The sequence below is a fragment of the Stegodyphus dumicola genome, chromosome 7, assembly GCF_044657685.1.
Source record: "Stegodyphus dumicola isolate Sdum_Otavi_A_Nest chromosome 7, ASM4465768v1".
Classification (NCBI taxonomy): Eukaryota; Metazoa; Arthropoda; class Arachnida; order Araneae; family Eresidae; genus Stegodyphus; species Stegodyphus dumicola.
Genome location: NC_140774.1, coordinates 107,425,391 through 107,441,025, shown reverse-complemented (window position 1 = coordinate 107,441,025; position 15,635 = coordinate 107,425,391). Strand labels below are relative to the sequence as shown.

The window sequence follows — 15,635 nt, the reverse complement described above, 5'->3', positions numbered from 1 at the left end:
ATAAAAATGTGATTGCACCAGCCATAGGTAAAAGCAGTTATTGCCAGGAAAGAAGCCGAAAACAAACTGGTGAGATCCGGTGCCAAGAAAATGCATCAAAATAAAAAAAAAAGGCTTTAAGCAGTATAGCTTAAATTAAAAAGTACCCAAGTTTTTATAGTGTATAATTTTTGCAGTTTAATTGTCAGTTATAATAAAATTTTTATCATGCAGTGTACGAGTAAATAAGTGTGGGTAAATTATATAAGTGTTGTTTATTTCAAGCTCGTTTTTATGTAACTAGATTGAGGAGAATTTTTTATTGTCAGTTTTGTATTTGTCTATGCTACTATTTTTAATGAAATACATCAAGAATGTTATTCCAAATGCATGGGTGATTGTAAATGTATGTGTTTATTTCATTTCTGATTGCTGTTTCCTTTCTGTTATATACAAGTACACACATGTTCTAAATTTTTTCTTTTCCCTTTCTCTCTCAGGAAATGAATCAACCATTGATTTAATAATGCAAACTATGGTCAAAAGTGTTTCCAGCCGTGTAATGTCAGCTATTGGTAGAGATGCTGTTTTGGAACTTATCATGAAAAATGTTGAATATGATGCTCTGAATTGGGGATTGAAGTTGGTACAGAGTGATGGTGAGCAGTGTCCTTTTTTTAAAAAATGAGTTTATTTTAATAATGAAAATATGCAAGCTTATAAAATAGCATACAAAGAGAAACTAAATATAAGCAATTCATATATTTTAAAAAATTAACTGCCTGAATGTAGATTCATTATTTGTATATATAATGAATATATGCAAGTAATGAATCTACTATTTTTACTGTATTAAAAAAAATTATGCTTTATGATAAATGTCAGATTTCTTTGTATTTTTTAAACCTATCTGATAAAAGAATGAATGTATAAGTTTATTTTTATAAAATATTGTGGGATCCTTGTTGGCTAAATGGCTGAAGCCACAAAATGTTGCCTGGTAATTCAGCCCAGGTTTTGTTCCTGCCATTTGAAAAGGCCGTTTTTATGAAATTTAATTTTTTCCCCCTCAGATGCAATAGAAATATAGGCATGTCCCTTAAAAAATTTTCTATTAAATTGTCCCTTCCACAGGAAGATGACTTTAGTTTGCTTTACAATAAATGACCCATTGCATTTCTTAGTAGGTTTTTCAAAGGATCTATTGTTTCAAGTTCTTTACCATATCTTATATCTTTGAGCTAACTGAAAGATTGTAAAATTGTAACTATTTTTGGCCTTTTAGTACAAGTGACCTTTTTGTGACTTTCTGTTTAATACATTATCATTTGTTAGACATAGCTGTAATTAGAAAAAAAGAAAGAAACTGCACAATAGGAAATGTATGCTCAGTAGCAGCAAATGAAATGTCATGCATTGCAAAATGCAAATGCCTTTGTCTGAGAGTTTAAGATGTAGCTATCATGTGGAACAGTTGCTACCTCCCAGTCATTCATAGTATCACTGTTATGTATAGCAGCTTAAGATGTTACAGCCTTATATTTTTTTCTTGTCAAATCTGTGATCAAGTTCATGATAAAGTTTTTAGATGTGCTGAAAGTACTGTCAATTGAAATTCATTGTCAGCTGTATCAAGTGCACTGGCCTGACTTCATATAAATGGTGTGACATTAGTGCAGGTAATTTTTCAAAGATTGTCAAGATATCCATTTTGAGAAACACACTGGGTGGCTGTCCATTATCAGTGAAGCTTTTATGCTGCAGGTGTGGAAGTGCATTTTTTAGAGAACCATTTCTCATTTATGGCAGCCTTTTTTGGCGTAAAGTTTTGTGCCATATGAATACTGAGGAGCGTGGTACCTCAACACAAAAACAAATGCATGGGATCAACATTAATTTTTCTGCATCAATATTATGATTACAGTCATGAATTTCTGAACAGGGTAACAATGGGCAATGAGATATGGGTTGCTTATTTTGTTCTGAAAACCCAGCAAAAAGTTATGTATTAGCATCACAATGGATCTCACATGAAAGTTTAATCAGACACTCTATTGAAAATTGGTGTGTGCATTATTCTGGGGCAGAAATGCTGCTCATTGACTTCCTGGCCAGAGATGAAGTAGTAAACATTGACCATTGATGTCAAACACTCTGGAAATTTCAATGGGCTATCTTGATTGCAAGTGGCAGAATTCTGTCAGAGGGGAATACAACATTTATTCTACAGTATGATAAATATTTCAATTCCGGGAGCGAATGTTGAAAAATAGTCCAAATTCCTAACAGACTTGGAGTGAATTATCGCATTGTCTGAAAATAATTGTAAAGCCTTCAGAAGGTTTTGATTTAAAACTAAATCTTGTAGTTAAAAAACTATGCAACTTATTTAACGCGATGTTGGCTCATGAACTTTTCACCGGCATAACAATTTAAATGCTGGCAGCTATAATGCAAAGCTGAATAATACAATTTTATCTGAGTTAGCAAAACATAATGATGTGGCCTCGAGAGGCAGAAGCATGTTTTGTCTTACAAACTGAAACCCTCAGCTTAAACACTCTGAAATTAAGTTTGAATTCTGTTAGGGAAATGGAAAGGAGATAACGGGAAAGATATAAATCATAATAACTGTTTAGATTAACATAATGTAATATTACAACTTATTTTTTAAATGTTTGCTGACTTATTAAACACCTTCCTTTTGCCCCTCCTAACAAATTAGTTTATGTGGAATATCATAATTTACACGAAATTCTATTAATATTTCATCAAGTACGTCAAATCTCAAATATTGTGTAAATTTAGTTCTTGCTTTCAAAATTTTTTTTGATGCTGCTTCAGTCAGACAAGAATAAAAAAAATTGTTGAAGAGTCTGTGTGATAATAGATAAGATGTTGCTCTAGTAAATTATTTCTGATTTTTAAATTGTCGTATTAGTATAACGTGAAAGCATTTTTGAAGTAGACTGAATTTGAAATAGCATAATAATTTTCGTTGCAATTTTCATTTAATGCAGATATGAAGTTGTTTTATTAAAAATTAAAAAAAAAAAAAAAAACATTGGAACATATTTTTTCTGTGTAAAATGGCTGCCTGTAAAAAATGCCTAAATTGAATCAGTGTCTAAAACTTTTAAATGTTTTATTTTGAAATGTTTAACATTAAATATTCTAGTTGGTCGAATCTTCAGATCATTTCTGAACACGTAAAGCTTTAAACTGTAAACAGTGCAATTTAAATGTATAAAGATTGCAGAGAATGTTAACACATTTTTAAAACAATTGTGATAAAGAATTTTAAAAAAAAAGTGAATGTTTTGGAATAAAAATTTTTGCTAGCAGCTTATTATTTAAAATAAGAAATATCATTTACTACTTTTAAATTTATTCTCCTTTTAAAACATCACATGTAAACAAACTTTGGATTGAAGGATATATTTTTATGCTTTCTGAAATGAAATATTTCTATTCCATGATTCAGAAAAATTGTAAAATGCATTATATTAAAATTTCTAAGGGTAAAATAAGCTGCATTATTAATCAAAAAAAGAAATACAGTCAATCATTACTTCTGGATAGAAAAAAGGCTCTAGACGAATACCTAAAAAATGGTATATACTCTTTCTTAAAGTTCAATTGTTGTTAAGAGAGAAAATTATCAATATAGAAATCAACTGCAGAGTCTTTAAGTGCACCTGTGGTAACAATAAATAAAATAATTAAGATTTACAACTTGAGAAAGCTAAAAAGCATAATGTTTACCAGCTTTTGCCAAAGCATGTGGCTCAATGCAGAAAATTTTTTTAAAACCTATATAAAAACTGTTTAAACAGGGAATAAATGGAAATACATTGTGGTGCTTAATGAAGCCTACCTAAATGACTCAAAAAAAATCTATATTAATTATTGAAAACAAAGAGAAAAAATGTACAAGTCTAATTCCATCAATGTAAAAAAGTTTCAGCAAGTGGTTTATGATTGTTGCAGGATTCTCTTATGATGGCAAATTAAAAATAACAAGAGAGGAAAAAAGTGTTAAAATCAATTCATTGTACCATCAAGAGAAAGTTGTACATCCAGTATTTATAGAAGAAATTTCATTCCTTAATCCCAGTGACTTTCAAAGAATGAAACTTCGTTAAAACAAACCAGTGAGTCATACATCAAAAAGTACCACTGCATTTCTTGAAAAAAAGAAGACTGATACAGGTATTGCATATATAACTTTTCAGTTTTTACCTGCTAAGTCCCCTGATGTTTCACCTATGAACCATTGATATCTTGGTCACTTATGGATCTAGTGGCTTTAAAAAAGCTCTTACTAAGTCCAATTCCACCATAATAAATAGACTTTGGAAAGTAGTAGAAAAGGAATAAAAATTAGTACCCTTGGGAATTTCATGAAAAGCTTTCTAGTCATGGAAATCATGATGCAAACTTGTAGTCCAGGGAAAAAAATGTATCAGATTGAACATTTAAAAAAGGAACTCTCTACATTTCAAACATTAATTAAACAAACTCAAAATCATTCTAAAAATCTGTAAACACCCTCTGTACAATTCAAATGGATTAAATAAATGCACTGAAGGCTCTAAGTTTCATGGATGCAAATGTTTTGATGTTAAAAGGGGTCACCTTAGTGAACTACTAGATTTATTTTTACTTTTTTGAATGATGACTATTGCTGATAGTAGTTACTGATTTGCATAATGGTTCTGTCCTGCTAAAAGCTTTTGAACTAAAGCAAAATGAACACATAGAAGAACATAACTTCAGTATATCAATATAGAAAATTAATGAAATGAAAACTATGTACAAAGATAAATCAATAGATAATGAACTAACAGAAGCTTAAAAAAGGTTTTCTGTGATTAAAGTTTTATTCATTCTAAGTGAATAAAATTTTAAAATGGTAAAAGTACATCTAAAGTACCGTGTATCCTTTTGTGGGTAATTATTTCACAAGACACACTCTTTTAACTACATGTTACTTTTATTATATGTATAAAATGTCTCATCACTCTCATACACACTTATACCTACAGCTACTCGCATTCCAGTCATTTTCTTATTACTGCGCATGCTTTGAGGCTTGACGCTGTGCCACCTTTAAGTCCGATTATGATATACCACATCAATAGTTCTCAATATCCCACATCCCTTCCCCTTTATCATAACTGCAGTTTATCTGGGGAACGTCGAATTCTACTGGACCGACGCAAAGGTTGTGGCACTGCTGCTTTCTTTGGTAACCTGGTTGTATCAGCAACAGGTCTGGTGGATGGAACATCCCAAGCAACCTTGGGCTCGGAGGACGACACAGTCTCATCTGCCTGGTGGCTATTACCTTTGGATGGTTCTGAAACTCCACTCTTATCACGCTGTTTGGAAATCACGAGAGCTGCAGGTGGACATATGAACCCCTCATCTGTTACGGTTCCTCCATCACGCGTCTGTTCGACACGTCGTCACCATAGCTGACCATTTACATTTATGGTGTAATGAAGCTGCCCATCCTTGGATTGGATGGTTCCAAATCTCCATCGTCTGTCACCTTGTCAATAATTTTTACTGCCACTCTATCTCCTACTCTAAATCCTCTGTTTGCAAACTCCTAGGTTCATTTTCGAACTTTTTTTTCCACCCTCCTTTTGAGATCTGGTCTCAATAAATCTGTTCTTGTTCGAATTTCCCTCTTCAGCATTAGCATTGCAGTGCTCAGTAGAGTAGTTAAATTTTGAGCTTTCCTATATTGCATCAAAAATGTACTGAGTTTTTGTCTCAAAGTTCCTGGATAATTTTACAATATTCTTAAAGATTGTTTTACTCTAAGCACATGCCGTTCAGCCTGCCCATTACTAGATGGTTTAAATAGTGTTGTAGCTTTGTGTTTGATTCCGTTACTCTGTAGAAATATCTGAAACTCGTGTGAAGTGAATTGTGGTCTGTTATCGCTCTCTAACAATATTGATAATCCGAATCATGCAAAAAAAGTCCCGTAAACATTCTATTGTTTTGAAAGTCGAGCTAGATATTTCATTGGATAGACTTCTAGCCATTTTGAGTGAGCATCGACGATTATCAAAAACATATGCTCAAAAATAGGTCCTTCATAATCAATGTGAATACTTTCCATTGGAGCACTCAGATACTCCCAATGATGAACCTTAGGAGGATCTATTTTATGTTTTGCACATTCAGAACAGATTTTGTAAGTATATTCGATATCTTTATCTATACTATTCCAAAATACGTAAGGTCTAGCAATTGCTTTCATCTTTACAGTCCCTAAGTGTCCATGGTGCAAATGATTCAAACATTCTCACGGTATCGTTTTGGAATACAAACGTGTTGACCATACATTATACAGCCATCTTGGAGACTGTACTCCATCTACCTTCCTTTTAATTCACCGCCGCTTAGAAGTATTCGTAGAAGTGGACTGAGTTCTGCATCAATTTCAGTTTCCTTAGCCAATTCTTTGGCAGTAACTGGAAGAGTTTCAATCTGCTGTAATTGAAAAATAGTTACATCATCCTGAACAGACAGTTGCTCTGAGTTTGTCAGCAATCGTGATAGAAAGTCAGCATTACCATGCTCGTTTGTTTTATGGTAAATAATATCGAATTGGAATGACTGTAAAGCCAAAGTGTAATGTAGGAGTCTTCTTGCTGCCAAAACTGGCATGTCTTTTTTTTTAGCCGAAAATTGCAATAACAGGTTTATGATCCGTAATTAATGTAAATTTCCTGCCTTTTAAGTAGAGAAAAAATTATTTAGCTTCTTTATCGGTTTGAGAATACTTTTTATCTGTTTCAGTCCATGTTCTAGAAGCATATGTAATTGGCCTTTCTGTTCCATCAGAAAGTTTGTGTGAAAGTACCGCACTTAACGCCCACTGGTGATGCATCAGGTGCTAATGGTAAGGGCAATTTTAGATCATAGTGCATCAAAACTTTTTGTGAACACAATTCTTTTTTAATGTTTAGAAAAGCCTGCTGACAATACTTCATCCAAACCCATTTTGAGTTTTTCTTAGTTAATTGATATAAGGGATTGGCAATTGTCGCTAATTTAGAGCAAAATTTTCCATAACAATTAACCAATCCCAAAAAACATTGAATTTCCTGGACATTTCTGGGCCTTGGGGCTTTCGCAATCACCGATATTTTTTCATCAGTTTTATGTAAACCATTAGCATCAATTTTATGACCTAAAAATTGTATCTCATCCTGAAAACATTTACTTTTCTCTAAATTTAATTTCAGCCCGCGAGTTTTACATTTCTCGAAGAAATTTTTTTAAGTATTTAAAGGTGCCTCATCATCCGCCCTTGTTATCCACGCATCATCCATGAAGACCTTACACCCTTCCATTCCGTGGAATAGTCTGTCTATGTAACGTTGCCAGATTGCCGGTGCTGCATTTAGCCCAAACATTAATCTCTTACACTTATATAATCTCTTCTGTGTGTTTATTGTTAGCAATTTTTGAGTTTCAGGGTGTACTTTCGTTTGTAAATAAGCATGTTTAAAATCAATTTTTGAAAAATGCTTTCCCCACTCAAACATGAAAATATTTCCTCAATGGTTGGCAAAGGGTGTTTATGCATAACAATATTTGGGTTTATTGTCACCGAGTAGTCGGCACTCAGAGCCGTCCGGCTTAACTACTGGTACTACCGGAGTTGCCCATTTTGAAGTTTCAACCTTTTCGATTATACCCTCTTTTTCTAACAATTTCTTTATCTATACACGTCTTTAACGCAAATGGTACTTGCCTAGCTCTACAAAATTTTGGTGAAACATTTGGCTTCAATTCAAGTTGAACCTCATAATTTTTTATCTCTCCTAATTTTATGTCAAAAATCTCTTTATATTGTTTCCAATAATTTATTTAAATTACTCTTTTGAGAGACAGAAATTGACTTTATTGAGGACCAATCTAAATTTATCTCTGAAAGCCATTCTCTACCAAATATTGTATCAAGGTTTTCTTTAACAACGTAAAGATTTAAATTTTTATTTTAACCTTTATATTCTATCTTAACTGTAATAAATCCTAAAAGGATCAGTTTTTCTCTGTTATATGTTTTAAATACCAGACTTGTATTTTTAATTTTCTTTTTCGAAATTTGCCAGAAATTTCTTAAACTCATTACCGATAATGCACCCCCTGTATCCAGTTCCATAGCCACCGGTTTTCCTTCTTTGTTCACTTAGACCATTATGGGCAGTTTCTTAAATCTGTAATCATCGCTAAGCGATAAAAAACTCATCATCAATGTAAAAGTTTACCATACTCCTTTATTATTGAATTACTCACATAAAAAAATTGTTTAGGCATCGCTACATGAGTCATTACTCAAGTTGTCATGTTTTGATAAACATGTGGTGGTGAAAAGAAAGTATAATAAATAATGATTCTCCAGGTTGGCGTCAGATCAATGATGCATCTGTGTGGAATGTTTCAGTTTGATATGTGTGCCAAGCACATACGCAGCAACGGAGCCAAATTACTGATGGTACAAATTTATACTAAAATGATTGTTTCTTCAATAACAAGGTATTTTTAGTGTCGAAATGAAATTAAGAATTGGGACTCTCCAGATGTTTTATTATGCACGGAGGGAGGAATCAAATGCACATGCGTAAAGCCTGTGAGAAAAACTTTGTTGGTGGTTTTGATGTCCGAATTTTAGATCATTCCGGATAATGGACGTCTGGATTTCGGACTTTGTACTGTACTATAATTATCAATATTATTATTTGAGTGTCATCTCAAAAATTTTGATCACATTCAGAGATGGTCATCGTAGGGGTCACTGCTATATGAAATTCTGCTGTACCAGATAAGTCTGAAAGGGGGAGAAAAGCACTTTTTTAAATAGCTCAGAGTAAAGCTTTCATATCAACTAAATAATGTACACTGTGCAAAAAAAAGGGGGGATAGTTCTATATCTCCCGTTCTACTGGGCCGAATGACGAAATTCAAATTACGTTTTTCATGTCTCAAAAGCGCAACTTAGTATATATATTAGATTGATAAATAGCATTGTTCTAACATAGGTATTTCAAATTGTGTTTTTCATGTCTTAAAAGCATGGCTTGGGATATGTATTAGATTTATATACACCATCATTCTAACCAGGGCTGTGGAGTCGGTAGGAAAAATGACCGACTCCTGGAATTTTAATGACTCCGACATATAGACATGAGTTACAGCTTATGTTTTTAATATAAAAGAAGTAATAGATGTTACAGGGAAAAAATTTGATAGCATATCAAATGATTTATATTAATTAGCATTTATTATGAAATGGGAAAACTGGCATTAGTTATTTCTAAGAAACAGTATAGCTTCGGTAAGATCGTTGTTACAGGGCCATAGATCTGATTTGATAAACTTCAGAGCTGAGAAGAGTCTTGCCATATTAACTTGAGTAGGAGGAAGAGCTGTTAAGGCTACTTCTTTTAACTTTTCAGGATAGATTTTTGTAAGTTCTAAAAGAGGTGTCTTGCAAGCACAATCATATTTCTCTATTTCTTTAAATGCTGTGTAGAAATCCTTTCTGTATTTTATCATTTTTTATATCTAAAGGCTCTTGGTTCTTTATTTTCATTCGCTTTCCCTTAGCCTTTTCAATATTATCCAAAAATATTTCTCAAAATCTAATTCATCAGTGGAAGAGGATGATAGAGACTCAATTGCAGTGTCTGCAGTTTGACTGTTTTGATTCGAATTCTGCAATTGTTCTGAGAATAATTTCATTCTTAATGAAAGTTCATAGATTGCTTTTTTAATTTGCCTTTTTAATTTGTTCGTCATCCAAGAAAATTCGGTGTTTCGGAACTACATATATTGACCCCAGCAAGATCTCATTGTCTAGCAAACTCTCTTTTCGTCACTGAAGAAATGATTCCTTCTGCAATAAATCCTCCATTGCAGAAAGAACAAACACCCCATTCTTCCATTATCGCCTCCTTTCAATTCTTCAGATTGCAGCTTTTTTGTGACTGTATATAGTATAGAAAGAAGAGTTTCCAATTCTGCAAAATCATTCCACAGTCTTTCTGTTAGTAAAACATTAGGGTTATCTACATCTTGTAAAAAAATTCTTAATTCTAAAAACCTCTTTATCGTCAAATATATACTTCCATATCGCGTTGCATGATCAATAATTGTTCCTTTTCCTGCTCGTTTCCTAAGAATGGCATCAATTTTGGGAGTTCTTGCTGCTGTTGCTGCTTATCTAAATTTACCAGTGAGATTTGTAACTAAATAAATCAGTTTAATCACTAATGGCACATATCACATCCATCCTCTTCCCTTATATTTATTTATTAATATGTCAATAAAATAGAAAATAACTATTTATTAATGTATTATATAGTCCATAAATAAAAATAATAACTCAGCTTTGTCATTAATTTTTTTCAATTCATTTTAATTTAATTTCAAATTCAAACTGTCCAACAAAAACTGGAGTCGGAGTCTTTGTTTTTAGCGATTCCAGCTCTGGGTCCTTTTACCCCAAAATCTGCCCGATTCTGACTCCGACTCCACAGCCCTGATTCTAACATAGTCTGTTGTGACACAAAATTGGACTTTTTCTGGAATAACATACCAATTTTTTTCCATATTTTAATTCTACAACTCAAATTATGCCTAAATATTAATTTTTTTTAATTTTTCAAAAAATTAAAAAATTTAATGCTTTCCCCCCCCCAGTTTGTGCCAAGAATAATTCATTTAACAATCTTCTTAATATATTGCAACCTATTTTCCTTTGCCTTCTATTGTGCAGGAGCAGAAAAAAAATTCACAGCGTTCCTAGCTTTTTACATTGTGCACGAGTGGGAAAAAGTCACATCATTTCTACTTTCAAATAATTTTAACAAAGTGCCTAAAACACATCTGATTTTATTATTATCGTTTTCAACAAATATGCCAAATTTCAAAACGCACCAATATATAAATTTATGTATATCTCTGGAAGTTTTGAATAAAAAAACTAATTTTTTGCAGGTATGCTTAGAAATACATCTACTTTAAGATGATGGTAAAATTTTTATAGATTATAATACAAAATTTTTTTTGAAAAATTTATAAAAATTATTTAAAGATGCGAATTTTAAAAATAAATCATAAAAAAATGGGCAAATTTTCTTTGGAATGAACCTAAATTTTGAAATGTTAAAGGAAGCATCAAATAAGTTTAATAAAAAAAAATATATTAATAAATATATATCCAATTCAATTAACATTGAAGAGCTATATTTTTTAAAAATTCCTCGTGCTATTTTTACAAAACTTGGCAATTTGGCACAATTTGAGTTTTAGAATTGAAATCAGAAAAAGTCCGATTTTGTATTGAAATACTTATATTAGGATAATGCTATATATAAATCTAATACATATCCTAAGTCGCACTTTCGAAACATGGAAAACACAAGATGAATTTCATCAATCGGCCCAGTAGAACGAGAAATATGCAAGAGTCCTCTTTTTTTTTTTTTTTTTTTTTTTTTTTTTTTTTTTTTTTTTGAGCACTGTACCTATAAGTATCAATTCATGTTTGAAATTTTAATCATATATCTATTTTAGGTCTTTGGTGTCTTCTTGATGTGTCCAGTGAGTTACAAGAAATTCATTATGAAAGTAGTATGCGCATAACAGAACGCACTCTTTCACATGTTGCAGTTGCTTTGGATAGGATTTATATCTGTATGGATTGTGATGCATACAGAGATGAATATAGAAACAAAGTGATGGAGTTCATAAAGTAATGATTTCTGTTTCCTTGAATTTCTGTGTATGATACCTTTCCCAAATTTCTGTTGCACAACCTCAAAAATTAGACAATTAGAAATTTTCTAAATACTTGTGTAGAAAATATTTGTTTACTTCTTAACATGGGCTATATAAACTTTCATTACATTTTTATATTAATCAACAAATTTTTAATAAAGTGTTTACTTACATTCTGAAAACAATTAAAAGTTTTTAAAAGTTTCAATTAAAATTGCATCATCTTCCTCATTAATAGCAAAAGAGAGAAAAAATTCTGTGTGATAAATGTGTATATATGGTGTAGAATGTTGTTTAGACTATGCTACTTGAGCCAGAAAATACAAAGAATAAATTTAAAAAGCATGCAAATGAATTTTTAAGTTGGATTGAAGATAAATCATATTAAATGCTACTTTTGTGTAGAAGCATGAATAAATATGTGAGTAAGAGAGCTACTTACATGCATTACATCTTTGAAATTTAGTGTAGTAAAAGTTTCTTTCATCCTTTGACTTATCCAATTGTGATACAAAATGTTTCTTTTCTTAATTACTAATTTCAACATTTGTAAATTTTATAGACAGGCCTGGATTTAGACTTGATAATTTCCTAAGCTATTTGGTATATGGGGCCCTTTGTAAGTCCAGATATTATATGTCAGTGCCAAATATGTTTTTTGGGTATGTAGAGGATTTTGCCCTTCCCCCAAGAAAGCAGGGCCCCTAAGCTGTAGCTTGTGTAGCTTATACGTAAATCCTGAGTTGTTTATAGACACCAGAATGAATTCCATTTAAAATAGAAATAAATTGTTCTATAGTCTCTTTGATTAAAATAGTATATCTAAAATGTATTTAATATCTTGACTTAATACTTAGAATTGGAAATATTTCTGTAATTAAGTGCATTTTAAGCAGTTCTTCCTGGTTTGCTGAGATTTCTTGGACTACACTATGAAAATTTCTCTGTCACTAGCCTGTTTGTATTTCACATCTTGTGAGTCGATCAGATATTTACCAAGAAGACAGCCTACCCTGACATGATCATCAACTTATAAAAGATATTGTGATTCATTCAACCAAACAAATCTTTTTTCCCCATTGTTGCATGGTCCAATTAGAATGTTCATGGACTCATAAAACTCAGTGATGCTGAGTTAACTTTTTCACATGAACTAAAGAGACTAATTTTTATATACCGAAGCTGTTTATAATTACTCAAGAAGCAAAGAACAGAAAAACAAATTGACAGGATCTGCCATTGCTCCAGATTAAGCAGCACTTTTTAAATCTGTATAAGATTTTTTTAACCTTACTTAATGTAATGAATGCTTCAGTCACATATATTCTAGCCTGCAGAAAAAGGTTAACAAGCCACATGAGAGGGGCATCCACTTCAAAAATTATATTCAACAGAATCTGATGAACTGCATGCTCAGATACATTTATATTTGGAGCTGCGTTACATTTAGCTGTCAGTTATGCTATCAACTGGCATTTGCTGTCATCACTTGGGACAGTTTATATTGTCCTCATTAAATGAACAGGTGTGAATATCTAGTACTTTGGAATGTGCTACAAGTTTTGCTATCCTTCTCTCACTTTTCCTAAGTACTTGTAAGAGCAGCTTCTGAAAACCCAGTAAGCTATTCTATTCAAAAGTACTTGTTTCTAGCTTTATGAAGCCATTTACATCCTTCTGGCAAATGCATTTTCATTGTGTAAAGGAATGGGTTATTATAGCATGTTTACCTTAAATACAAACTTATCAGTCATAATACAAAATTATTTAAAAAATCTGATCTGCTATAAAATAAGTAATGAAGTATTGTTGTCTGTCAGTATTAACATTATTACAGAAACATGAATGTAATTTTGTTGAGTTTAACGAGTTTGTTTAACCCTTTCATCCTTTTGCTTTCATCCAATCATGTTATTAGCTGTCAGTTATCATATAATACCATCTTGTGTGAACTATTGTAAGTTTTGTACTTTTTAATGATCTAGATATCTTAATAAACAGAAAGGTTAATAACATATAGTAAAATTAAATAATTACATAAGTCCAGTTAATATATTCCATGAAGTCCTTTGTGGACTGGAAATAAATTTTATTTTTGTAACTTTGTGGGCAAAGACTGCTGCCAATAATTTCACTTTAAATGATAGCAGAATTTTGTCACTAAGCCTGATTTATGGAAAATCATAATAAAATATAGCTTTGTATATAAAAATATAGTAGTGTTCAATATTTTTTCTTTAGTTCTTACTTTATTTATTAATGTAAGCATAATTTTTCTGTATTTATTCTTCTAAAGTTGGAAGATTTATGAAATTAATATCCCTTTGGCAATCAAAATCTATTTGCAATGTTTGTTGTACAATATATTTTGTTGTGTAATATGTAAATTTTAATTCGGGTGATAACCTCAGAATTTAATCTCAAAGCTATAAGAATAGGTGAGGAAAGAGATCCTTCACAATGGGTCAGCAACCTCATATGTCTCATCTATTGCACCTTTTTCTGAGTAATTGAACTGTCTTATCTATTTTGTAACTTCAAAGATAATATCCACAAATCTTTATTATCTGCTTCACTTTCATTATAAACAATCATTGCAATAAAAAATTAATTCTCTTCCTACCTTACAACAGACAACATAGAATTTTGTAACTCCTTTTTCATTCTGAAGTATTGCCAACCAGCAGCTAAATAGTAAAATCACTGAACACTGGTAGTTCAACCTGGATTCAAGTCCTGGTGATTCGGCTGGCTACATAAGTGTTCTGGTTTTTTCCATGTGTAATGTGAATATAAGCCAGCTTTCTTTAGAAAGGAAGGCATTTATCTTTATACATTCATTGTCTTTTATGAAGACATTCACCTTGATAGGCCGATATTTCTTAACTGTATCGCTGTAATCTGAATATTCCAATCTTTTTAATTATGAGGTATTTTTTCCTGACATTTAACATTGTGTACTATATGTTAAATAATATTCTTTTAAAAAAACAAAGAAAAGAAAATAAGGATAATAAAAATCCAAAAATTAAAACCTGCAAAAATTAGTGAGAAAACCAACTGTTATTGCTACATATACATTCTGTATGGAAACGGGCATACATGATATCTGTCTTCAAAGTGAGACTTCTTTTGTCATGCATAATATATCATAGTGGTCTTAAGTGATATTGTGTCTGCCATGTATGTGTGGTGGTTGTCTGCAAAAGGTTAAAAGTAGCTCTTCATAAGCAAATTCAAAAGCTGTGTCCCTTAGAAAATTAAATTTCAAATATTGATATATTTATTCCTCTATATGGATAATAATTTTGTTAATAATCCTAATATATTTTATATATATTCCAATTTCTCTAAAGCCTTGTAGGCATTTTAATAAAAATTTTTTCTCATAAACACAGTGAAAGATTTATGAAATGGAGGCTCCTTCCCAATTTAAATTTTGGCAAGCTCTTATCTTACAATATACCACATGTTTATTGTTGCATTAAATATGAGAATTGATTTGAGGGTCTCTTGAATTTCAGGGCTCTTCTCAATTTTAACTTCTATTATCTCTATGAAATCATTTCTGTATCAATGATATAAGTAGTAATTTTTTTAATAATGTATTTATATTCAAATAATGTTAATTCTTTTAATTCCTTTTATCATCTAAAAAATAATAGACATGTTTTCATTAACAGAGCAGCAGTTATTGCCAAACATAAATGCTGGAGTTTAATGTAGCCTGAAATAGTATTGGAAAACCTAACGATACATCCAAGGGTATTGCTTCCTGAAAATATAGTTTATGCAAATTTTTAAGAACTATTTTATTGAATAATTAGTCCTTGCTTCTCTTA

General features: G+C 31.4%; 1 protein-coding gene and 1 long non-coding RNA gene across 3 annotated transcripts in view; one reads left to right on the top strand and one right to left on the bottom strand.

Moving 5' to 3' along the window:
• unc-45 (unc-45 myosin chaperone) overlaps positions 1-15,635 on the top strand; it is a 175,398-nt gene that overhangs the window by 27,567 nt on the left and 132,196 nt on the right. For both annotated transcript variants that reach the window (XM_085820693.1, XM_085820694.1), the window contains exons 7-8: positions 480-638; positions 11,590-11,767. In XM_085820693.1, the coding sequence (XP_085676819.1) occupies positions 480-638; positions 11,590-11,767 (337 nt within the window). The remainder of the gene's footprint in view (positions 1-479; positions 639-11,589; positions 11,768-15,635) is intronic.
• Positions 1-15,635, bottom strand: part of LOC146996307 (uncharacterized) — a 111,433-nt gene that overhangs the window by 24,619 nt on the left and 71,179 nt on the right. The gene's annotated exons all lie outside the window — the stretch shown is intronic.